Genomic DNA, 23,050 nt, shown 5'->3' on the forward strand with positions numbered 1-23,050 from the left:
CGGGCCCATGGCGGGGCGGCGGGAGCAGGCGCTGCCCGCCTGCTTGGCGGGGCTGGGCGCGGGCAGCCCGCGGCCGCGGCAGAAGCGCGGCGGCATGTTCTGCAGCGTGGAGGACGCCTTCGACAACAAGACGCTGGACTTCGCCTCTCTCGGCTCCCCCGGCCCCGGGGTCGCCCCTGGCGGGCAGCGCCGCGCCCCCGCCCCCCGCCCCGCCGCGGGGGCCGCCGCCCCGGGAGAGCCGCCCGCCGGCCGGCCGCAGGTAGGGGCGGCTGCGCCGGGGCTTCCCCTCCGGGGCGCGCAAGTGCCGCCGGCCCCGCCCGCGGCTGCGGGGCCGCTCCGGGCGGCGGCTGCGCGCTCCGTGCCGCCGCCGGTCCCGCGGGACGCGCCGGGGTGGCCCCGCGCCTTTCCCGCCGGGCCGGCTTTGTCTGCGGCGCCGGGAGCGCGGCCCCGGGCGGGCGGGGGGCGCGCACGCACGCGGGGACGTGCACAGGCGGGCGCGGGCACACGGGCACACGCTGGCGGAGCGCGGCGGGACGATGTCGCAGCAGGGCAAGAAGAGCATCCCCCGCGCCACGGTGAGGGGCTCCCTGCGCGGCGCGGGGGCGCGGGCGGGACCTCCGGGGGCGGCGGCGGTGGAGCGGGGCCGTCCCAGCCGCCCGTGGGGCCGGCAGCCCGGCGCTCCCGCTGCCGCTGGCGGGGCGCGGCCCTCACCGTGGCCGCGGGGCTGCCCCGCCTCAGCCCGAACTTTCCTCCGGGCGCTGGGGCGGAAAGCGCGTTCGGAAACTCTTTTTCCGCGGCATGAGCTCGGGGTGGCGGGGGCAGCATCTGCCGTCCCGGCTCCGGCCGCCGAGCCCCGGTCGCGCCGCGGGCGGACGGAAAAGGCCCTGGAGCGCCCTGGCTCGGGTTCCAGCGTCTTTCCCTCGTTGTGCTGGCTGCGGCCGAGTTCCCGCAAACCTCGGGGCGGCCGCGGGGAGCTGCGGGGCGGATGCGGGGTGGCAGGGGTGGGGATGGGCCCCGCACGGCGGGGGGGGCGCAGGGCTCCCCCCTGGGGCAGCCAGCACAGAAGCTGCTTTTGATCGATTTTATGGGGCGAGGGAAAACAACAAAAAAAGCAATAAAAGCCTCTTTTCACTTTTAAAAACACAATGCCGTTCTTAATAGTAAGGAATATAATAAATTCTTATTGGTTTTTTTTTTAAATGCCAGTGATGCTCTTTAAAACAAAACCCCAGAATGTTTCCCAGGCTGTCTCGCGTCGGCACTCGCCGCTGTGCTGTCAGGCAGCTCCACGTGCTCTTGCGGTTGTTCTTGTGCTAAGGCCGTGCTCTTTGTCTCGCCTGTTTTAGCCTTGGTAATAATTTTGCTAGCGACACCAGAGAGCAGGGGAGGAATCCTCTTAAATGAGGCTGCAGTTCCACATTTACATAAATGCCGCTGCTTTCTCGTTTTTCTGGTTCAAGATTCTGCAAATCTGACAACTGTACCAGTTTCTTGCTTTGAAGTGAAGAAAGTCCTTGAGGCATCATCTGCCTCACAAGACTGTGCAAACTAATGAACGTCAATAAGTTACTTATTAATAAATTAATGAGATGCACTTAAAAGCCTCCGTAACCGGAGCCGATGGAGGGGGCGGATAGGTGGCAGAGCTGCAGGAGGTTCTCTTGCAAACCTTTCAAAGCTCCTGAGAACTTCGGTCAGGCTCCGAACTGCTCTGCAGGAGCTTGTGGTGGGCCTTCGGGCTGGCGGCGCGCTCGCCGCAAGGCGGGGCGGCAGCGGCGAGGGCAGGAGCGCGCTCCCTGCGCCGTGTCCGCTCAGAGGTGCGCAGCTCGGGCCTCCGAGCCGGGCGCTGTTCGGGTACCAGAGCTGTCGGGTGCGGCTGTGCTGCCTGTACACCCCCGGGCTGGTACCGTGCTTCGCAGGAGAGCGCATTGTCCTCTTCAATGAAAATTTTATATGGTTTTCTTTGCAAAACTACAGTTGGGCTTTGGTGTAGAGTTGTTTGGATATTCAACCAAACTTGTGTGATTGAAGGGCAAATATTAAGTCCTAGACTTAATGAAAGTTCATAATGAGTAAAGTAGCATTTAAAATAAAGTAATCCTTTTAAAAACGTGGTTTTTTTTCCATTAGAGTGACCGGCTTCTAATCAAAGGAGGAAAAATTGTCAACGATGATCAGTCATTTTATGCAGACATTTATGTGGAAGACGGTTTAATAAAGTAAGTTAGATATTTATGTTTGGTAATGTAATTTCCAAGCATGATACAGTGCCGTGGAATTTGAACGAGGTTCCTTTCCGTCATTTTTCTCTTGGAAATATGTTCGCTTTTTGAAAAACAAGGACAGCTCTTTAGACTATCTTGCGTCTGGCGAGACGTATAAAGTGCTGACAGTTCGCGCTGCGTTGCGAGTTGCGCAGGAGACGAGCACGCGCTCCCCGCCTGCAGCCGCTTCTCCTGCTGGGGGAGAGCGGCGTGAGGAGGCCTGGGCAGGGCGCGCGTCCGTGCCACGAGCAGCGCTTAGAAGTTGTTTTTGCACCTTCACTTAAAAGCTGTTGCCAGTTAACAGGAGGAGATCTTAATGCCGTTTTCAGACAAATTGGAGAAAACCTGGTTGTTCCCGGTGGCGTGAAGACAGTCGATGCCTACAGCCAGATCGTGATGCCGGGGGGGATCGATGTCCACACCCGCCTGCAGATGCCCGTCATGGGGATGACCTCTGCTGACGGCTTCTACCAAGGCACGAAAGCAGCCCTGGCAGGAGGCACCACGATGATCAGTAAGATGGAGCAGCGTTCGAGCGGACTTCTAAGTAGAACATCGTTTAGCAAATACATTGGGCCTTTTATCATTGCAGAGATTATTTACTCTCATAGCAGAGAAATGTTAATTTTTGCTGTAGAAATCAAAGCATTACAAAGCTAATTAAAATGCATTATGTGCCTCTCGGAACCTCCTTCCATTGCTACAGAACACATATATTAAAAAAAAAAAAGTTGTTCCCGCTTCACCTTGTAAGAGAATAAAATAGAAGAAAACGTTAAACACCTTTTAACGTGTTTCTAATGTCTTTGCAAGTGTGTTTTTATATGAGTTTTTCAGCTCTCTGAGCATGGGCTCTGTTTTAATGTAAAATAATTTTGATTTCTGTTCTGTTCTTCTGGTCCCAAGGCCCGCTGTAGTAGTATTCAGCTGAAGGCCCAGTCTCAAGAAATGCAGGCGTAGCGCAGCACCGATCTTGTAGGCAGCGCTGCAGGGAATGAGGACAAAGGAAAGAGGAAGGATGGTGGCTGACGGGCTGTGTGTGACTGCGCAGGGAAAATGCCCAGGGGAGCTGTGCAGAAGTATGCAAGGACATGCTTTGGTCACTGGTCTCTCTCGGGTGGCATGCTACGCAGGCTGTGTGGGGAAAAAAGGGATGATAGTAGCTGTAACTTCGAGTTAGTTTGTTCCACTTGTTTCACTTTATCCGGGAAATTTATTATCCTTCATCTTTAATCAATGTGATAAAAATGGATTAGCATTAAAATGTCTCCTTTTCACAGCAGTAAAGTCTTGCACGAGAATACTGGTGGCTGCTGCGCCCTCCAGGTATTTCTCTAGCCCTTTCCCTGGCACGCGTGCTAACGCTGTGCAGTGTTTCCTCAGTTGACCACGTCTGCCCGGACGCGGGGACCAGCCTCCTGGCTGCCTACGAGCAGTGGCGCGGGAGCGCCGACAGCCAGGCCTGCTGCGACTACTCGCTGCACGTCGACGTCCCTCGCTGGCACGAGAGCCTGAAGGAGGAACTGGAAGCCTTGGTGAAGGACAAGGGTAAGGACAGGAAGAGCGGTAACCCCACAAAAAACCGCCCACGCCGTAGTTATTGCCGTACAGGCACGTAAGCGCGTGGCCACAGGGCAAGCTCTGCTGGTCGTGGCTCTGCCGTACTCCTCTGACCCGGTGGTAAGCGGGTGCCTGCGGGGACCTTGCTCCGTCGCTGCTGAGGTGTGAGCTACCCGCCGCTTGCCACCTAGCAGGAAGGTGTGGACGGGTACTGGCGTGGGATTCACGCCATGACATCTTGTTCGTGTGCTCTCACCTTTGGGCAAGGTAGAGCCCGGGCATGGAAGTCGATTTCGGAAACTAAAGGAATGATGTTGGGCACCCTGAGTCAGGCTGCCTGATGGACAGAAAAGTATTTAAATAACAGTGTTCAAGATGGGGCTTATAGAATGAAGCGAAGCTTTTGGCTTTCCGTGGAGGTTCCGTTTCCGCCTGTAATTCCTGCACATCCTGAAGTACCCACCGGATCTGGCTCACCGGGAACCAGGCCGTGCGGCAGGAATACATGTGCTGCATTAATACTTATTTCCACGTTTGGAACTACATTTTGCTTTCAGCTATGCTAATGTAGAGCTAAGTAACGTCAGTGTAATTTGCAGCCTTGCAAGCAAGGGCTTAATGGGTCAATTAACATAGAATTTTGCAGTGAATTTCCTATTAAAATGCAGAGTGCCTGAAGTAATGCAGCTATTCCAGCCTGTACCGTGTATTTTTTATACGTATGTTCCCGTGAAATACAGTTTATTTGTAATTTGATCGTAGTTTGGGATTCGTTGTTGCCTCTATCCATATGAAATACAGTAGCAATTCTCCGGCTCTGACTCAGTGCCTCATGAATCATCCTCAACGTTAGGTAGAACGGTAGGAATTAGGATTGTGTGCAGCGCTGTCTGCGAAGCACTGCACAGCTATTTCTCTAGCTGAGTAACAGCGCTAGACAGCAATGCTCTAATACTAGAAAGTCTCATCTTTTGCTGTAAATTAGTCTTGGTGCTAATACACTAATTCAAAGGCAGTTATCAGAAAGGAGTTGAGGATAAACCATAAGTTGAAACCGCCTCTGGAGGGAAAACTCAGCTTGGGAGCAATGCATTTGATTCTGTGCATTTGGGCCAAGTTACAGAGCGTACCTAAAACCAGAAATGGACTACGGGTTTTTCTTGTTTTGGTTCAGGCGCATCCAAAGATGAGGGTGTGTTGTCCTTTCCCAAGCTTTGGGGTTCAGTTCTTGCGGGGACAGTTCCTGGTTCAGCCCTTTGCCTTGCTTTGCCTGCAGTCGAACCCTGGCCTGCCAGCCCGAACCGCGTCGCCGAGTTCTCGGCTGGGACAATAAACACACGTGTCGTTCTCTTTTCTCAAGGCGTGAACTCCTTCCTGGTTTTTATGGCTTACAAAGACAAACTTCAGTGCACCGATGCCCAGGTAATGCAGCCAGCCAGCATCCAGCGAAAGCCTTCACCTACACTCTGAGCGTGAGCTGCGATTTGTCTGATGCTGCGCAACCCACTGTCTCTTGGCAGATGTATGAAATATTCTGCGTTATCCGAGACCTGGGGGCCATTGCCCAAGTGCATGCTGAAAATGGAGACATCATCGATGAGGTACAGTATTCGTATTCATTTAAATTAAAGGTTGACCAGGGTATTTTGATTTAAGGCAAAAAGCTGACTTTCGCAGATGGGCCGTAGTGTCTGGTGGGAGGCGGAGCAGTGCCAGCATGCTTTTAGCCTTCTCTTGGTGCTGCAGATTCAGCAGGGACCGGTCCAGATGCGAAAAGGAGGAGCACCCACCGCGACCCCTGGTTGCTTTGGGGAGAGGCGCAGCGCGCCAGCAGGGTTTCGCCCCGGTCGCTCGCCGCCGAGCTCTCCGGCGAAAGCCGAGCTCGCGGCCTTGCGGCGCGACCTTGGTGGGTCCGTGCGCGGGGGCAGCGAGCCGTGCGGCAGCCGGGGGATGCGCTGCTCCTGCGTCCTGCGCCCCCGCCCGCGCGCCGCGGGGACCCGCTGCCCGCTATAAGCTGATCGCCCGCCTCCGAGGGAACGGGCTGGCAGGAGAGCCTGTGCTGGGAGTGTGTGCAGGCAGAAGAACGTGCAGGAGGGTTGGGGGGTCCTGCTAAAATCGGCAGCGTCCTCCCGATTCCTTGCACGTGCTTGGGTTTCAGCACAGAAATCCTTGCAAGGACTGTTCAGTGCTTGCCAACAAGTATGTTTTGGGGCTTCTTAAAGGATGACTGACTGCCTTAAGTGATACTTTATCACATTAGCTATCTTGTTTAGAAGTCCAGAGTGCTTGAGAAAATAAAGAGGTTGGCATCTTTGGAAATAACGTCCGTTACACTTGGCAATATTTATCCCCAAGAATGGCACTCGGGAGCTTCCTTGGTATTGCAGGCTTGGCTTATGTGCATCATTTTTCCTTTTTACCCTTAGAGAAAGCCTTAGACGTACTGCAATGAGGTGATGCAAGCTAGACTTAGACTTGCAGTTCCTTTTGGCTTATGGTCACGCAAGTGTTCAGTCTGGTGTGGGAGGAGAATTTAAAATGAAAGCAGAATCCCAGTCCTTCAGATGAGCTTATTTGAACAAACAGGATAGAGGCCAATTCCCACCTCCCTGGGATTTTATATGAGAAACCTTTTCTTCAGCTGGCTGTGAAACATGATGTGAACTGTATCTTCAGAAGTATTTCTTTAAGCCGCTAGCGCGATGACACTCGAGCCGTGGGAACAAACAGAGGACCTCTGCAACAGGAATACGGTGGATGGAGACATAACCATCCTCTAAGAGCAGGATCCTTTAAAGCCCGTGAGATCTGGCCCGTAGTGTTGAATAACACCCTTGCACCCAGTACCAGCTAAGCGGGAGCACGACACGATACAGAACATGGCAGGAAGGGACGAGCTGTGTGCTGCACATCCCCTTTCAAAGACAACGTGCATAACCCGGGTGCAACCCAGAGTTCATTCCAGCTTCCGTCGCCGTGGTCCCCGCGGGGACTTGGTTCGTACCCGTCGTGACGTGAGGCTGTGGCAGCAGGGGCTGAGTGCGTCACGCTTCGGGGGAGCTGGCGCTGCCGGAGCAGCGGAGCCAGGTGGGAGAGGAGGTGGGCATGGGGGAACGGGCTTCAGCCCGTCTGCAGGGCCACGCGGCCGTGCCAGCGGCTACGCACAACCTGCCCCCCTGCTGCTGCCTCCCCCAGAACCCCGGGGTCGAGAAGCCGCAGCCTTTCGTCCGAGCCATGTCCCTGCTGCCGCGTGGCGTCGTGCACCGGGGATGGGGAACGCGCTGGCTGTGGCTGCGTGACTTACGGGCGAAGCTCGGAGAGGTGGGCCCTGCTGCGCCCCGCTGCCCGTCTCTCGTGCATCGCACCCATCTCTGCTTCCTCCGTGGGCTTCTCGGGGCAGCCTCGGGCCCCGGGGGACATCTGTTCCGTCCCTGTAGCCGTGCCTCGTGTCTAGCACAGCCTCAGAGCCAGTGGCGACGGGTTTAAAATCCCGCAGCCTCCAGCAGTGTGGCTGGGTTCGACGAGCGGGGCAGCTCCAAAGGTGCGTTGGGACGCAGCGGTGCCCAGCCCAGAAATGTTTCCGCAGCACGAGGTGGGTCTGCTGCAAGTAGCTGCAGCGGCTTATGGCGTGTCAGGTATAGGCGGTACCGCCTGGTCGTACTTGTGAACTTCCATCACCCTTCGGGTACTTCTGAAAAGGGGTTTTGTCCCCCGCCTTGCTTCGGACGGGCCCTTCATATCCCTGACTGCGCCTCTCTTCGTCTTCGTCCACCTAGGAGCAAAAGAGGCTGCTGGAACTCGGCATTACCGGGCCAGAAGGGCATGTCCTCAGCCGTCCCGAGGAGGTAACGTCCCCAGCCCTTCCGCAGAACTACCCAGGGCTTTGGCTTTAGCAGAGGTGCCCTGAGACGTTCTCTGCCCGTGTTCTTGTGTCCGCAGGTGGAAGCGGAGGCGGTGTACCGTGCAATCACCATCGCGAAACAAGCCAACTGCCCCTTGTACATCACCAAAATAATGAGCAGAGGTGCAGCAGATGTGGTAGCTCAAGCGAAGAGAAAAGGTAAAGCCTTGTTTCATGTTTGCACACTAATTGAGCCTACTTAAATATGTCCGGGAGTATCATTCTAGCTGCAAGGTTTAAGAACTTGTTATCACCCAAGTTCTCTCACATTTTAAGGGTGCTAAAACTCGGTGTTGGCTTTTCTTTGCAGAGTGTGTCAGAGCTAATTGCTCTGGGCTGGAAAGATTTGAGGAGATGTATTTGAAACTTTGACACCTGAATCTCAGTAGGCACAGCTGAAAAAAAAAAAAGGAAACAATGCAGTTGCAATCATTTGTTGTGAACTAAATGAAAAATGGATCTGGAGCAAGCTCCAGATTGAAACTGGCGGTAGAGTGGGAAGAGCTGGAAGCATTCCTGCAGGGAGCAGGGCAGAGGGCCGTGCCCCGGGGCTCCACGGCCACCCCAGCCAGAGAGACGCTGGTTTGGCTTAAGGCAGGCGTGATGGTTTGAGATCTGAATGTGTGTTTGGTCTAAGGAGAAAACAGACAGATTCAGAAATTATTTTGACAGTGTTTCCCAGTCATCTGAGATAATCTAGAGGATTAACGTGGATTTAAAAAGCTGAAATCCTGGGAACACTGAAGATAAGTGAAACCGTCTTGTGTCGTTAACCGCAGGGTTTGTCTGCGGTGCGTGAAAAGAGGCCGCGGGAGACGCGGCACGTTCGCACTCACTAACTGATGGCTCTGTAGGCGCGGTTGTGTACGGCGAGCCCATTACCGCCAGCCTGGGCACCGACGGGTCACACTACTGGAGTAAAAACTGGGCCAAAGCTGCAGCTTTCGTCACGTCTCCCCCCATCAGCCCAGACCCCGCCACGCCGGACCATCTCGCCTCCCTCTTGTCCTGGTGAGCTCCCTGTCAGCACGGAGCCTGGGCGCGTCCGCCGCGTTTGCATCCCGCCTGCGTTCGTCCGAATGCCGGTTACAGTAGTGGCATCGCCTGCAGCGCCGGGGGCCGCAGCCCCTGACCCCCTGGCTCGGCCCCCCACCTTTTGCCGGTGGGTGGCAGCCTCCCCCGGCCCTCTCCCGTACCTGGGCACTGTGGGGTGCAGCCGCCCAGCAAAGGCTTGCACCCAGTTCAGCTTTCCTCTTGATATTATAGCCAGCATAGGAAAAATAATCTATCAATTGGCACGCTTTTCCGTATCGAAAGAGTAAATCTTTGGGTTTTTGAGCAAGGAGCCAGGTGAGTCTTTCAAAAAGAGTCTAAATTTTGTGCTTTGATGAAGCTGGCTTATAGTTACCAGATTTTTCCTGTATAATCAGGCTCACACTACCCGGTTCCCCCTCCAGAACCAGAGGGGGAAGGCGCGGGCCAGGACAGCCCAGCGCAGGAGGGACGCGGTGGCCCGGGCTTCGCTGTGTCTCAGAAAAAGCCTCCTGCACTGCTTTAGCGTTAAAGCAAAAAGGATTTTATCAGAAGCAATGCCGGGCATTTGCAAGAATTTAAAACATGTGAAACACAAGCTTGCAGGGCGCGTCACCGTGCGGCGGTGTCCGATGCATCGAGCTCCGCAGCAGAGCCCGGCAGCGTGCGGGGGCCGGGCGGGCGCGGGCAGCCGGGCAGGGGAGTACGAACACCCGCCGGCCGGGGCTCTGCCCGGGGACGCAGCCAGGGTTTGGCACGCCACAGCAAGCTGTTAGCAAGAGAAAAGTGTTTCCTGCTGGTATATTTTACATAGTGTATAAAGATATCTCAATACATTTAGTATTTTCTTAAAGGCAATAAAATACCAGCACAGTTCAATCTAGGAGAGCTTTGGCATGAATCTGGAGGCACATAAATCTGGAGGCATGCTCCCAGGCCCGGCAAGCCTACGCACGCTCAGTTCCCTTCTCGCCCTGCCTGCCAGCAGGGATCCAGGCCCTTCCACTGTAGCATGTGATAGCACAGAGCATTCGGGTTTACCCAGGACCGTGTTTTATCTAACCGTACCCTTGCTTTAACAGCAACCTTGCTTGGAGAAGAGTTTCCCAAAATGATCTGGGGTACAAAAGGAAGATACAAAGATTAAAATGTTGGCTTAGAGAGTAAAAATAATGGCCGGTTTAGGAGGGAATATAAGTAGTGCTTATGAGGCTGCTGTTTACATCTCTTAGATGATTCCAGTGCTTAATTCCTGTAGAAGTGGGTGGAGCGATCTCACTCAGAGCGAGTACCTCTGAGTACCTGTAAAAATTGCCTCTTAACTTGCCTTGACTTCCGTGGGACTTGGGAGCGTAAGTCGCCTGCCTGTACCGTCTCTGTGGGCGCAGTCGCCCCGCGTCAAGCAGACGAGCAGGGGCCCAGAGGCCGTGGGTGCCGCGCGCCGTGTTCCGGGCGAGGGGAGCGGCGTCACGGGGCAGGGGAGGTGGCGCTGGCGCCGAGAAGGCGGTTTGCGCCGTCGCGTTCCTCCTCTGACCTCCTCCGCTGTGCTTTGCCTAGCGGGGACCTGCAGGTTGCCGGCAGCGCTCACTGCACCTTCACCACCGCGCAGAAGGCAGTGGGGAAGGACGACTTCACCCTCATCCCCGAGGGAACCAACGGCATCGAAGAGCGGATGTCGATAATTTGGGAAAAGTGTGTGGTAGGTACTAAGAGAACGCTGATTCCTTGTGAAGCTGTGGGCGCAAATGCATGCGAGCAGTGCTCGTGCTAGGTGATGTCAGCATCCCCGTTGATTCGGGCGAGCCAGGAGGTGTGACATTGTCTAGACTGCTACTTCCGAGAGGCTTGCTAATGAGAGAAAATGTGACGCTCGAATGCCTTCAAAGTGTCTTCAGAGGCTTTGGTACGGGGATCATCCACCCCACCCTCGCTCACAGTCACAAGAGAAAGTTTCTCCAACATGTTTTCCGAAGGGCGAGACGTGATGTTGCTTTTCCTGGTGCTTGCGGGAGGCCTGGGGAGGTGGATGGGGACCGGGCGTCTCTCCCTTGGTGGCCATGGCCATGACCGTGCCTGCCAGCTGCCTGGTCGCCCCAGGCCGCCCCGGTGGGGCGGGTTCCCGCAGTGCCTCCCGCCTCGGCGCTCTGCCGCCGAGGGAGAGCCGTGGTACGCGAGTGTCCTGCCGGCGGGACCCAGTCCCGTGTCCCTGCGCACCGGTGCACCCTGCCCTCCCAAGGAGCATCCCTCTAGTCCGCATCCCCAGAGCAGACATCTCTAGTGGACTTCCAGGAGCTTGGGGACCGAGCCACCCCCAAGTCTGTGTCTTAGGTAGGCTTTGAACAAAGATAAATGGAATTTATCTTAAAATAATAAAGATGGTGAATAGCACGATTTGTGTTCACTTCCAGTCTTTATTGAAATATCTTTAACCATCTTTAGTGAACATGAGACACCTGGGAGTTGGACCCCACCAGTGAAGGTCTTGTTTTTCATAGACCTTATATTTCACAGAGTCCAGGAAAAATAAAAACCTCTATGGTGTTATTTAGCCCGGAGGGACAAGGCTCAGCCCCCCGCGTATCCCTTTTCACCGTAATTGCAGCCCTGTCGCAGCGTGGATCCTCACACCACACGGTCTCACGGTGGGATCCTGCGATATCTTCTGCCGCCTTACTCCCGCTGGTGGGAGAGCGGGGGTCCGGCCACGGGGACGGGGCTGCTGCCCGCTGTTGGGAGCAGGGCGCGTCTCCGGTGATGGTCCTTCTTCACTTCTCTTTCCCAGGTCTCCGGGAAGATGGACGAGAACGATTTTGTAGCAGTGACCAGTACCAATGCTGCCAAGATCTTCAACTGCTACCCCAGGAAGGGGCGCGTCGCTGTGGGCGCTGACGCAGACTTGGTTTTGTGGAACCCCAAGGCGACTAAAACCATCTCGGCAAAAACCCACAATCTGGTAAAATATTTTTAAAAATTATTTTCTTGAACTGACTTTAGAGACAGAGTGAGCCGTAAAGCAATGTATTTCTTCAGATCGGAAAGGTCAGGTCATTCAGCAAGGGAGCAGCTGTTTATGTGGGCAGAGCGGTGAAGGACCTTGCATTCCGTTTCTAAAATACGAGCGAATGAAAATATCCTTTGGTTACGGTAAAGCTGGAGAACGGGGAGGGTAGGGTGGTAAGCGAGTGGCAGAGTGGCTGCCCTGAGGCCGTCCGCCTCTGGAACACAAGTTTTACGATCGATGGATTCGCTGTGGACTAGAGAAGTGTAAGTGCTGAACTTAAGTGTTAAACTACTAGTACAGTTTAATACTTCATACCATAAGGTTATTAAACTGTTCATGTAGTATAGCGTATCAGCGTCCCTGACGAAGAGCCGGACCCGTTCCCGCTTGTGCTCCCGTCCTCCGCGGGTGCTGCCTGTCCCTCGGGGTGACTCATTCGGGAGAGATTTGGGTGCACCTTAATGGCATTTTAGCCGGGGTTTTCCAGGCCATGGACGTCCCCAAACTAATTTCCCACATAAGCCTCAGACAGAAAGCTGCAGGTGAAAGAGAGAGGGGGGTGAGGCGTTGGAGGAATCTTGGTGACATTGCTGTTTGAAGTTAATGTAGAAACATTTTGACCCGTGTGGGGTTTTTTCACCACAACGTTTTTTCTTGAAGAAAATTATCATTATGATTGAAATATTCAGGTCTTTTCTTTAAAAAAGAGGAACAGGTTATTTTTTGGTCCAGAAAATTCACTTTCGTTTTTTTATAATGCCACATTTTTTCACTGTAAAGTTTTTTTTTTGATAGTTTGTTAGTGATAGTAATGGGAGCATTTGAAGAAGGTGGCACCATTTTGCATTTGCCACAAACAGACCTGACTTTCTATACCTGTTTCGGCAGAAGACTTGCAGTGGCAGAAATGACAAGAAGTTCTGTCCCCAAATGGAGAACTTGAGCAGGGCTCTTCTGGGGCTTAGAGATAACGAATTGTTCGCATACAGTAAAAGTCTAGCTTGCTCCAGGAGTGCTGCGTTGCTGCATGCCCGCTGGGCAAGTACTCAGTGCTTTGAGAATTCAGTTTTTCCATTCCAGTTTGCTTTAGTTCATCCAGCTGGAAGAACCTTATTATTTGAGATGTAAAGGGTTAGTGAAGTACAACTGACTGCGCAGTATATAAAAACGGTGGGAGTAGTATAGTAGGCTGGACTGTCACCTTCTCTTCTTCAGTCTTAAACGTACTGAGAGTCTTGGTTTGTTCTTTCCAGAACGTGGAGTACAACATATTTGAAGGCACAGAGTGCCATGGGGTTCCTACCGTGGTCATAAGTCAAGGAAGAGTTGTCCTTGAAGATGGAAACCTGGTTGTCACCCAGGGGTCAGGTCGCTTCATTCCTAGAAAGACGTTCCCTGATTTTGTTTATAAAAGGATAAAGGCAAGAAACAGGGTAAGGAGAATTTTATTTGCCATAATCCTGTATTTTCATTGCAATCTCTCTGTATCATTGTATTGCAGTCACTGTTCTAGTAAGCTTCCTGATGGGATAGGCAACAGAAACAAGAATATTATTGATATTATTTCTTCTTAGGCCTTGGAAATTTGTAATGTTGTCATGTAACTGCTTTGGTGTGTGGCTTGGCGCAGTAATCGGTAACGTCTGGTTTAGTATTATAACTAATAATTACAAATTTCTAAAGCAGAAATACGGCTTTAGCAAATCTGGTTTTGTTTGTTTTGCACTGAGGTAGAAGGGAGGAATTCCTCTCCTGCCTGTATTAGAAAAGTTTATGTTATTGTGTTACCAGTATTGGGCGTCTGTCGGACTAGCGGGCGTAGTGTTTGGTACTTACCGGGAACACAAGAAGATGAACCTTTCGGTGTGCTAGCACAGCTTTTTAGGGAGATACGCAGACATGCAAACGTATTAAAAGCTGCTTAACAGCTCTGCCTTCCTCCCCTTTTCCATGCGTTACTGGAGACGTTTTCATTATGCGTTGTAGATGAGTGTAGGGCAGAAATGGTTAACCCCCAGATCGCCCGCGGAGGCGGCGGCGCTGGCACCCCGTGCCGTGCTTTTTATCGTAAAGGCCGGAGCTAAACACACGCGTTGAGGCGCGGCGAGCTGCAGCCCCTGCTGCGGGATGGCGGCCGGGTGTCCGCCCGGCTGGGGAGCGGTTTCTCTCTTAAGTTAAGGCGTTTGGGCAGGCACGTTGGGCACTCTGTGAGCAACCCGGCGGCCTGCCCGTGCCAGCTCTCCGCCCTTGATTTAAGGGGAGCTTCCCACGACAGCGACGGTCAAAAAGAGCACGGGAAAGCCTTGAGCGGGGTATTTTCTTCACGAGATACGCAGCACGATGAAGACAAAGGTCACATAAGAGAAAAATTTCTACAGAAAACACTATATACGTCTTGATAACCTATCCGTGCCTTTTTAATTTGAAACCCATCACTTTTCACCTTCAAAACAAGTCCTTTCTGAGCCTGTGGTTGGCTGTCACTGCTTCGCCTGGGAGGAGAAACAGCCCTAAGCAAACCTGTGCTGAAACACCGGCAACGAAGGCGTTGCGGCTGTGGCCCCTCCAGCAGCCGTGAGCGCCCCGGGCTGAGCTCCGACGTGGCGGTCACACCGGGTGACAGCGGCTGGGGCGCGTGCCCGTGGGACGTTGCCCTGAGGAGAGCACGGCCCCGCGCACGGCAGCCCGCCGGCCACCTCTCGGAGCCCCTTTTCCCGGGGACGGGACCTCGGCCCGCGGGGCCCGGGCAGCACCCTCCGCTGGGCTTTGCGGGTGGGCGGTGCTGCCGGCTGCCGCGCGCTGCCCGCTCCCCGCGGAGGCCTCTGGTCTGGTCGGTTCAGGGGTGCGGTCTCCCCCAAAACCCTCAGGAAGGGGTTAAGCACAGACAGAAGGACAGCAAGTCGTTACCCACGGGTTGGGCCTGGTTTGTTCGCCTTCGCGCCAATACGTGCCTTACGCCTCTGCTTCCTCCCCACCTCGTAGCTGGCCGAAGTCCACGGCGTCCCCCGAGGGCTGTACGACGGGCCGGTCCACGACGTCCTCGCCAGCGCCAAAGCCGTGGCCCCCGCCTCGGCGTCCAGGATCGCGCCCGGCGCGGGCAAAGCCCAGGCTCCCGCCGTGCGCAACCTCCATCAGTCGGGGTTCAGCTTGTCTGGTAGGGCGGGGGTCCCCCGAAAGTCGGGGGCTGCGGGTGGCGCGGGGTGGGTACCGCAAAGTCCCGGGCTTGTGTGGGCGGCGGGCGAAGCCGGGGAGCGGAAACTTCATTTTGGTCAGTGAAAAGCAGTTCTTCCTGTTGCGGCGGCCTAGGGGGTAAATGCGGCGCAGACGTCTCTGGGACGCGTTACGGCGTCCGTGTAAATGCGCTGACGAAGGAGTATCGCAGAGCACAGGCTGCAGCCGCGGGCAGCGGGGGCGCGGCTAAAGGGGACGCTGCCGCCATGGCCCGGTCAGTGGGCATGCTGCCCGCGCTGCCGAGGGGCCCGGACTTCAGCCCCCGCTGCGTTCCCTGCGAGTCGGGGGCCGGGAGCAGCTGCGTTTGTAGGGATGAGCCAAACGACTCCATTTTCAGGAACAAGAAAGATAATTCCTTTGGTCTTTCTGTGTAAGTACGACACGCTTCCTGTGCTTAAGCGTTGCTCGATCAGCATCTGGCAGGAATCTGCCCAGGAGCTTTAGGGACTTTGGAAAACCAATGTTCTGCTAAAAAAGACTTTCATAATGTTTTCTTAGCTGGTTGAGATCAGGTGGATCGTGTGTGGCCTTTCAGTACTTGAAGGGGGCTTACAAGAAAGATGGAGACAGACTTTCTGGCAGGGCCTGTAGTGGAAGGACAAGAGCTGACTGTTTTAAACTAAATCGTATTTAGACTAGCTCTAAGGAAGAAATTTTTGACAGTGAGGGTGGTGAACCCCTGGCCCAGGTTGCCCAGAGAGGTGGGAGATGCCCCATCCCTGGAAACATCCCAGGTCAGGCTGGACGGGGCTCTGAGCACCCTGCTCGAGTTGGGGATGTCCCTGGGCACTGCAGGGGGTTGGACTGGATGGCCTGGAAAGGTCCCTTCCCACCCAAAGATTCTATGAGTCTATACATTGTTTAATAAATGTTCAAGGTCCCACTTTTTATTATACAGGAATTGTTTATTTCTAGGAAAGTCGCATACGATGTTTTCCAGAAAGGAGCAATCAAAAAATAAAGATGTTCAGGCAACTCAAGTCATTCCAAACTGTACTATGATAAAATAGTGTCCAAAATGATATATAATGAAAATACTACTATTTCCCACAAAGGGAAGATTTTATGACTTGCGCGTTTAAAGCGGCGGGACTCCCACACCGCGCCGACGGCACACCTCATGCCTGTCCTCTTCCCTAGGGTCGCAGGCAGACGACCATATTGCCAGACGGACGGCTCAGAAAATCATGGCCCCGCCGGGTGGACGGTCCAACATCACCTCGCTGTCCTGATGGCCCCCGCGCTGGCGGGGCAGCCTGGGGGCTGCGCTCTCCCCCCGCGCCGCCGGCGTGCTGACGTGGCTGTCGCCACCGCCGCCGGGCCGTGCTCGGGTCCTGCCGGGGCCAGGTCCAGCCGGGAAGGGGACGGTGGATCACCCTCAAGCTCAGGATGAAAATCGAGCATTTGTCAGCTGCCCCAGCCCCTTCTTCTCGTAGGTAGAAAATAGAGTAACCCCCCGAGAGGTAGCGCTCCCATCCTGATTGCTCCCAGTCCGTATTTCTTCAGTAGCTACGCGTACTCGGAAAGCCCTTACCTTGTGCATGCAGGCACCTAGACGTACACTGGGAAGCGCGCTCAGCCGCGCTGCTGGCTGGCCTGTGGCCAGGACAAAAGTGGAGGTGCATTTTGGCTGGAATACGCTCCTTTCTAGTAGCCGTGACTGCCCTTTCTAGTCGAAGGACTTCTAACCGATAAGCACTTCCGATTCTGTATGGTTTTAATACGGTGAATTGCATCTCGTCTGCTTGCAGCGTCCCCGAGCAGTTCGCTGCGCCCTCTCGCTGCGCGGCCCTGGCTGTGCCGCAGGAGTCACCGGCGCGGCTGTGCGGGACGGCAGCTCGTCTGTCTGTCCCTGCAGTGGTCACAGCGTCAGTGGGGCGGGTGCAGGCACCCCACATGCCGGGGCAGGACGGGTGCCAGCTGCTCCTGGGACCCGGTGCCGTGGCGGACGCAGCGGTGGGTGGGCTGTAGTCTTTGTTAGGCTTGTTTTTTAAAGATTATTTATACATTTTTTCAAGAACCAAGTGTAAGTCTTATAACCAATAACGAGGCTCATTTGAAGGCCGGTAGCATATGACAGACTTTTATAAAGGTTATTACAGCCCATTTATTATATTTAAAGGTATGTGCAGTAAAGGTGAACCTCTATGCCACAATGCTATGCATGAACCTCTAACAGGATGACTCGCCATTCGTCTTCTGTTCCTTGCTTTGAATAAAGTTTGTTGGAAATCATAAAATTATAGAAGTGGTTCATCCTGCTTAGTCAATTTTTTGTGTTTTCTTCCTTTGGGTTTTCGTGCATTTGTTTGTAACATCAGTTCATGATTTGCAGGTTACTGTACTCCCCTTTGACAATGGAAAGATGCTTATTATGAGCTGGGTAGGAATAACAGAGAATCCCAGCCTTCTGCTTAGACCCGGCATGCCTGCCAAGAGCTGCTCCATCAGGTTGGGTGTCACACAGTCAGCCTGCCTGCTGAAAGCCTTTGGTTTGCAACTAAAAACTTGGTTTAGGGGACATGGTGGTTCTGGATTAATGGTTGGACTTGATGATCTTAAAGGTCCTTTCCAACCTAGTGATTCTGTGATTCTGTGATTCTGTAAAGCTAAAATACCGGGGGGGGGGTGTCTGATTTTCCCCACTCGCAGCGCCTGTGAGGCGCAGATGCAGTAAGAGATGTCTGCAAGGTGCAGATTCTCCTCGGGCAATGTCATACTGTGGTTTTCAGCCCTGCCTGAACGCAGGGAGCAAGAAAGGGAACAAAAGAGTTGTGGAAACGTGAGCAAGCATCTGCTCCGTAGGTGAAAGGTGAGAGTACACCGTTCTGCATCTCTGGATACGTAACTTTGATGAAAATAAATGTCCAGTACTGTCGTGAACGCCCAGCCCAAGCCGTCTGTAAGGGTTATAACCCTTTTCTCTGGTGGGGCTGAGGCAGCCCACGAGGCGGGTGGGTGGTACCGGGAAGGGCAGGGGCCGGGGGCGGCCGCAGGAAGCAGCCGGGCTGTCTGTGTGCCGCGCTGCAGCGGGGACGGGCTGTCCTGCGGACGTCGGTGCGGGAGATGGCAGGACAGTGGTGACCCACCGCCCGCCCAGAGCCACATCCCATGGCAGGGGCTTGCGGGGGGGCTGATCCGAGATGGCACGAAGCCTGATGCGTGTGAAACCTCGTTACGGGCACTCGAGTGCCACCCACAAGTTAAACGTGAATGAATGTGGTGGTGTCTGTATTCACACATTTAAACCAGGAATGGATTTTGGGGTGTTTTTTTTAAATCATCTGATCTGACCTACATCTCACCGCTTAATGCAAGGACCTGTAGTAATTCCTGCATCAAACATATATGGAAATGCATTTGTTGATATATTTTATATTTAATTTCATATTTAAATATAAATATAACTCTTTTTTTCCTGCAGTTGCACCAAGGCTATTGAACATCTATTTATTTTCTTTCTAAATAGAGTTTTAGAGTTTTAACGTAATGGCAGCAGGAACTGCATGAGGAATGGGAAAGGTCAAAGTTACAGTCTGCCGGCAGTGACCTCTCCCAGCTGCCCAGACACCCGGGGGTGCCAGGGATGCCCGCAGCACCCCTGGCTCAGCGGCACTCAGCAAGGGAAGTTCTCTATCTGTGCCCGGGAAGCATCGCTGTCTCCAACAGCCAGGCTCGCCAGCGAAAGGTGCCTTGGGGCAGCGGAGACCCCGGCAGGAGCTGGAGCCGCAGCCCCTCTCCCAGCAGTCGCCCTGCAGAAGCGGTTTGGGCTGGCGTCTCCGTTCACCTCGCCAGCCAAGGGCTGAAATCCAGCTGCCCCTTCCCCTTTGAGGAGAGGGTTTGAATTTATCTCCTCCGCCAGGGAGCCGATTCCCAAAGGAGGGGCGCGGGGAGGCGCAGAGCCGGCTCCGCTGCGTGGCCGCCCCAGCCTCCCAAGGCACGGGAAGGGGCCAAAGGCATTTCCGCAGCTCTGCCGGAACCGGAGATGCTGAGCAGAGCCCCGGCAGAGCCAGCCGCCCGCTAATGCAGCCAGAGCCTCTGGGAAACAAAACCACCCGGGCACAAACACGGCCTCTCTTTGGCCCTAATTTCTTTGGACAGCTTTCCTGCGGGCTCTGGGTCAGGCAGACACAGGCGAAGGGGACCGGCGAGACGCTTTGTGCCCTCGACCGAGCGCCCGTGCCTGGCTCGGCGCTGCCGGCTGGCTCTGCGGCAGCGGCGGTGAGGTGCCGCAGCCGCGCTGGCAGAGCCCCGAGCCCCCAGGCCCCGCGTTTGGAGTGGGGATGAAGCTCTCGCTTCCTAGCTGCGCAGTACACTTCAGGGACAACAACTGCCCAGTCCAAACCAAAACAGACTATGTGCAGCACACTGGTCTTAAATGCATTCGTGCTGACAAGCAGCCGGTCGCACGGTGCTGAAATCGAGAGCGAGGGCACCCCGCAGCCAAGCAGCCCAGCGGGGGGGAGCTGCTGGACGGTGCCTGGCCAAAAGCACCCGAGGGCTGCAGGGCCACGGCTGCCCCGGCGTCATCGTCGCGGGAAAGCGGGGCGAGGGATGCCGCAGGGCTTACGTTTGCGTCCTGAGAAGTCCCGACACTTCCCTAAGTGTGCGAATCAGCTGGCAGACACACCAAATGATCACTGCGTTTCCATGCTCTTTGCTGCTGTTTCCCAGCTTGTGGCAAACCTTGCCGTGACCTGCTCTGCTGGGTAACCCCCCGGCCCACCCCGCGCTGGCGGCCACGGCCGGCACCCGCCTTTCCTTCAGGTCCGGCCATCCGAAAGGGCAGGTGCCAAGACAGCTCAGCAGGTGAGAAAGGCAAAGTCGGGCGACGAACACGGGGAGGGACGTTCCACCCCGCGGCTGAGCCCCGGCAAACGCTGTTTGCAGCGGGTGAGGCGCAGCGGTGCCGGGCGCAGGGCAGGCAGCCAGCTACTGTCCTCACCCTGTTACCTTCGCCTTCTCCCCCCGCACAAGGGGGACGCGCAGGGACGCCGCGCGGGGTCACGCCCGCGGCCTCAGATCGGCACAGCCCTGCCGGGGCACGGGGCTGCTGACCACCGGCGAAGGGCTCTGCACAGAGCCGGGTTATATCATCACATATTGATTTGTCCTCATTCCTTTACCACTTCTTTTGAAGTGAGGAATAGCCTTTGTAGGTGCTTTCTACACGAGATAAAGTAAGCCGGCACATTGCGCCGAGAACCATAATAAATAATTCCCGGTACTGATGAGGGATGAAAGAGAAAAACCAGAGACCTCCTGAGGGTCCCCGGGGCTGTTTTTATCGAGTTTAAGATACAAAATCCAGGGCTGTGCAGTGAAATCCTAAAACGCAGCGAGCCGCGGTGGTTGGTGCCTCGGCGGCGGGCGCTGGCACCGGGACCGTGCCGTGCGCCCTGCGCGGCTGCGACCCGGCACACACCGCCCTGCTCGCCCCCTCCTTCCCGGGCACCAGCCCAGCCCGGGCAGGAGCCGGTGTGGGCAGAGGCGCCCCGGGCCGGCGGCCATGCCCGGGTGCCCCCCATCCTCGCCGAGACCCCGAACCCACCATGGAAAGGGCCCCCAGCCCCACCGCTGTGAAGAGGAACTCTCCCTGGGGAGCTGGGGCACTGTAAAACGCCCGATTCGGCTCTTCCCGCATTAGCGCCTGCGTTGGGGTTTTTAAGGAGTCTCACGGACGCGTTCCCGCACCCCGCCCTTGGCTCTGCATGGAGCATCCCCCCCTTGGACACTCGGGGCGTCCGGCTGGGCTTCGAAAAACTTTCAGCATTTTGATGCTTTCGTGGTTCAGGCCTTCACCCAGCCTCAGAAGCGTCAGCGGCAACCCGCCGGCTTCGCCAGGCGCTGCGCCGTGCCATCGGCAGCAAATCAAAAACCACTTGGCATATTGAGCCGCTCGCCGCGCGGCTGGGAAGCGCGGCCGCCGCCGGGGAGCCGGCGCTCGCAGCGGGTGGCACAGGCGCTGCAGGCTGGGGGCATCCGCTGGCTGCTGCACCCGCGGGTGCGACACGGGTGCTGAGCGGCTCCACTCTGTGACGGGTGAACGAGAAACATAATTATAACACCCACTTTTTATAAGAGTCGATGTTTTTATTTTCTCTACGGAACGATAACCCAGAAACGACAGGAAATACTTGGCAATGTTAAAAATACACATTTATTACTCCACATATGCAATGGCTTCTCGCAGTATCTGCAAAAACACAAACTTGTCATAACTTAAATATTCTGTGACATGGTAAAATTTTCATGCAATAAAAATACAGAAATGTGTTAACATAAAATACAAAGATACACTTTACATACATTTCCGCTGAAATAACTTTTAAAAAATACCCTAGCAAGGCATCAGGATTTCAGCACTGTCCAATGTCAAGTTCATATTATTGGCCTTTTTGCTATTATTTTATTACTCTCAGTCTCTTTTTGGCAAGGTATAGAGTAATGAAGAATTGGCAACAGAAGAAACGTCAGGACCTGATCTAGCATTTTTTTTCTACGCCAAATTCCCAGTGAAGTCTGTGGAATTCAATGGAAACGCTGAAAAATATGCAACTTTGCAGAACTTCGTAATACAACAGAGATAAGAAAACAATCTTATGGCAAGGAATTTAAGGAGAATAATTTATAGGCGATGTAGACTTTTCACAGCGAATGATGGCACACCCTGTATAAATCTGTCATACAAAAAATACATGTATTTAAATATTTATATGCAGAAAACTATTGTATTCTGGTTGTAGTGGAGATGTAAACCAGAGCTGCTACTGGCTTCTTTCAAGCTCTGCATGATGGGGTTTGGTCCCGGGCGCATTTCACGACTTCACTGCGAGTTTCGCTCACATCTGGAGCTGCATCAGGCGCTGACGCAGCACAGAGAGCAACGGGAGGCGCGGGTCAGAGAATTTCGAAGCCACGTGTTTTTCACGGGCACCAGCCCTTCCGCAGAGCGTAACCCTTCGCACCGGCCGCCTCAGCGCACGCGTCACGCCGAGCATCGCTAGCTCCGCTCCCGCTGCGGGAGGCGGGAGGCAGGGCTGGCAGCTGCCGGTTCATCCGCCGGCCCCGGCGAGCTGCCCCCGACGCCGCGTGCGCCGCCCCGCAGGGCCTCGGGCCGATGGCCTTCCACACACGGTCATGCGGGCGGCAGCGGCACCGGGCTGCTTCAACACCGACGGCTACCGACGAGACCGGCGCTGGTGGGTAACCCCACCGCACCCCCAGTAGCTCCCCAGCCCGGTCTGTGCCAGCCAGCCGGCGCCAGCAGACCACCGACCGAGCGGCGCGGGGGAAAGTGGCTCCCGTCCCCGGCAGCAGTTCAGTGCTGACGGGGTTAGCTTTAGCCGGGACGTCCCTGCAAGGAGCCGCGGGGACGTGCGGTGCCAACGGGGTTGGGCTCGGCCAGCTCAGCACAGGCTCGTTACGGGACGCAGCGATGGGGACACGACACAAAAGGGGCCCAGAAAGCAGCGGCACAGCGGGGACGGACGGGCCCGGTGTATGGAAACCCATCACGGAGATTTTGACAATGAAGCAAACGCGTATCTGTTTCCTACCATTTTCCCGTCTTCCAGTTACGCTTTTCTTGTAATTTCTTCTCCAGGGACTAGGCACGAACAGCGCCAGTAAAACCTGGTCCCCAGCGGGCGCCAGTGAAGTTACGCCCATGCATTATTTAAGATAAAAAACGAGTACTTCAGTTTTATTGTACTGACGGTGTCTCTACTACTCAGCGCGATGACCCCAGGGGTCTGTGTCCCATCGCTCTTCCCAGTGATTAAGGTTTAGAAATAGACTGAGGCAGAAAGCGGAGCTTCCCCTGGCGCGTCCCTGGGCGGCGCGGCGCAGGGCTTCCGTGGCGCTTCCCGGGCACCAGGATCTGCCCCGAGCTACTTCACCTGGGAAGGCGCAGTGACCTGGTGTCCCCCCAGCTTTCCCGGTGTCTGCCGAGTGCTGCTGAGGAAATTTTGCAGAGTTAACCTGGGAAGAGCAGTGCTGAAAAGGGAACATAAATGACCGGCGTGGAGAGGGTTTGGGGTGAGAAACATCCATTTCAGA

At 55.2% G+C, this 23,050-nt stretch overlaps 1 protein-coding gene across 2 annotated transcripts; it reads left to right on the forward strand.

Moving 5' to 3' along the window:
• Nucleotides 1-7: 7 nt before the first annotated feature.
• On the forward strand, nucleotides 8-16,499 carry DPYSL4 (dihydropyrimidinase like 4; the record flags this gene model as incomplete). 2 transcript variants are annotated; one of them, XM_082002428.1, is made up of 14 exons in its annotated part: nucleotides 8-259; nucleotides 2,131-2,219; nucleotides 2,594-2,778; nucleotides 3,648-3,812; nucleotides 5,185-5,246; nucleotides 5,345-5,425; nucleotides 7,601-7,669; nucleotides 7,764-7,884; nucleotides 8,580-8,736; nucleotides 10,315-10,456; nucleotides 11,540-11,710; nucleotides 13,012-13,191; nucleotides 14,741-14,912; nucleotides 16,130-16,499. In XM_082002428.1, 14 exons carry the CDS (start codon nucleotides 8-10, stop codon nucleotides 16,219-16,221), a joined length of 1,938 nt encoding a protein of 645 aa, XP_081858554.1. In that variant the 3' UTR covers nucleotides 16,222-16,499. The 2 variants fall into 2 exon arrangements, with proteins under 2 accessions (XP_081858554.1, XP_081858555.1); XM_082002429.1 differs by lacking the exon at nucleotides 8-259 and adding an exon at nucleotides 537-575.
• Between the last annotated feature and the right edge of the window lie 6,551 nt (nucleotides 16,500-23,050).

This window comes from Phaethon aethereus (genome assembly GCF_964289735.1).
Source record: "Phaethon aethereus genome assembly, chromosome: 7".
NCBI lineage: Eukaryota > Metazoa > Chordata > Aves > Phaethontiformes > Phaethontidae > Phaethon > Phaethon aethereus.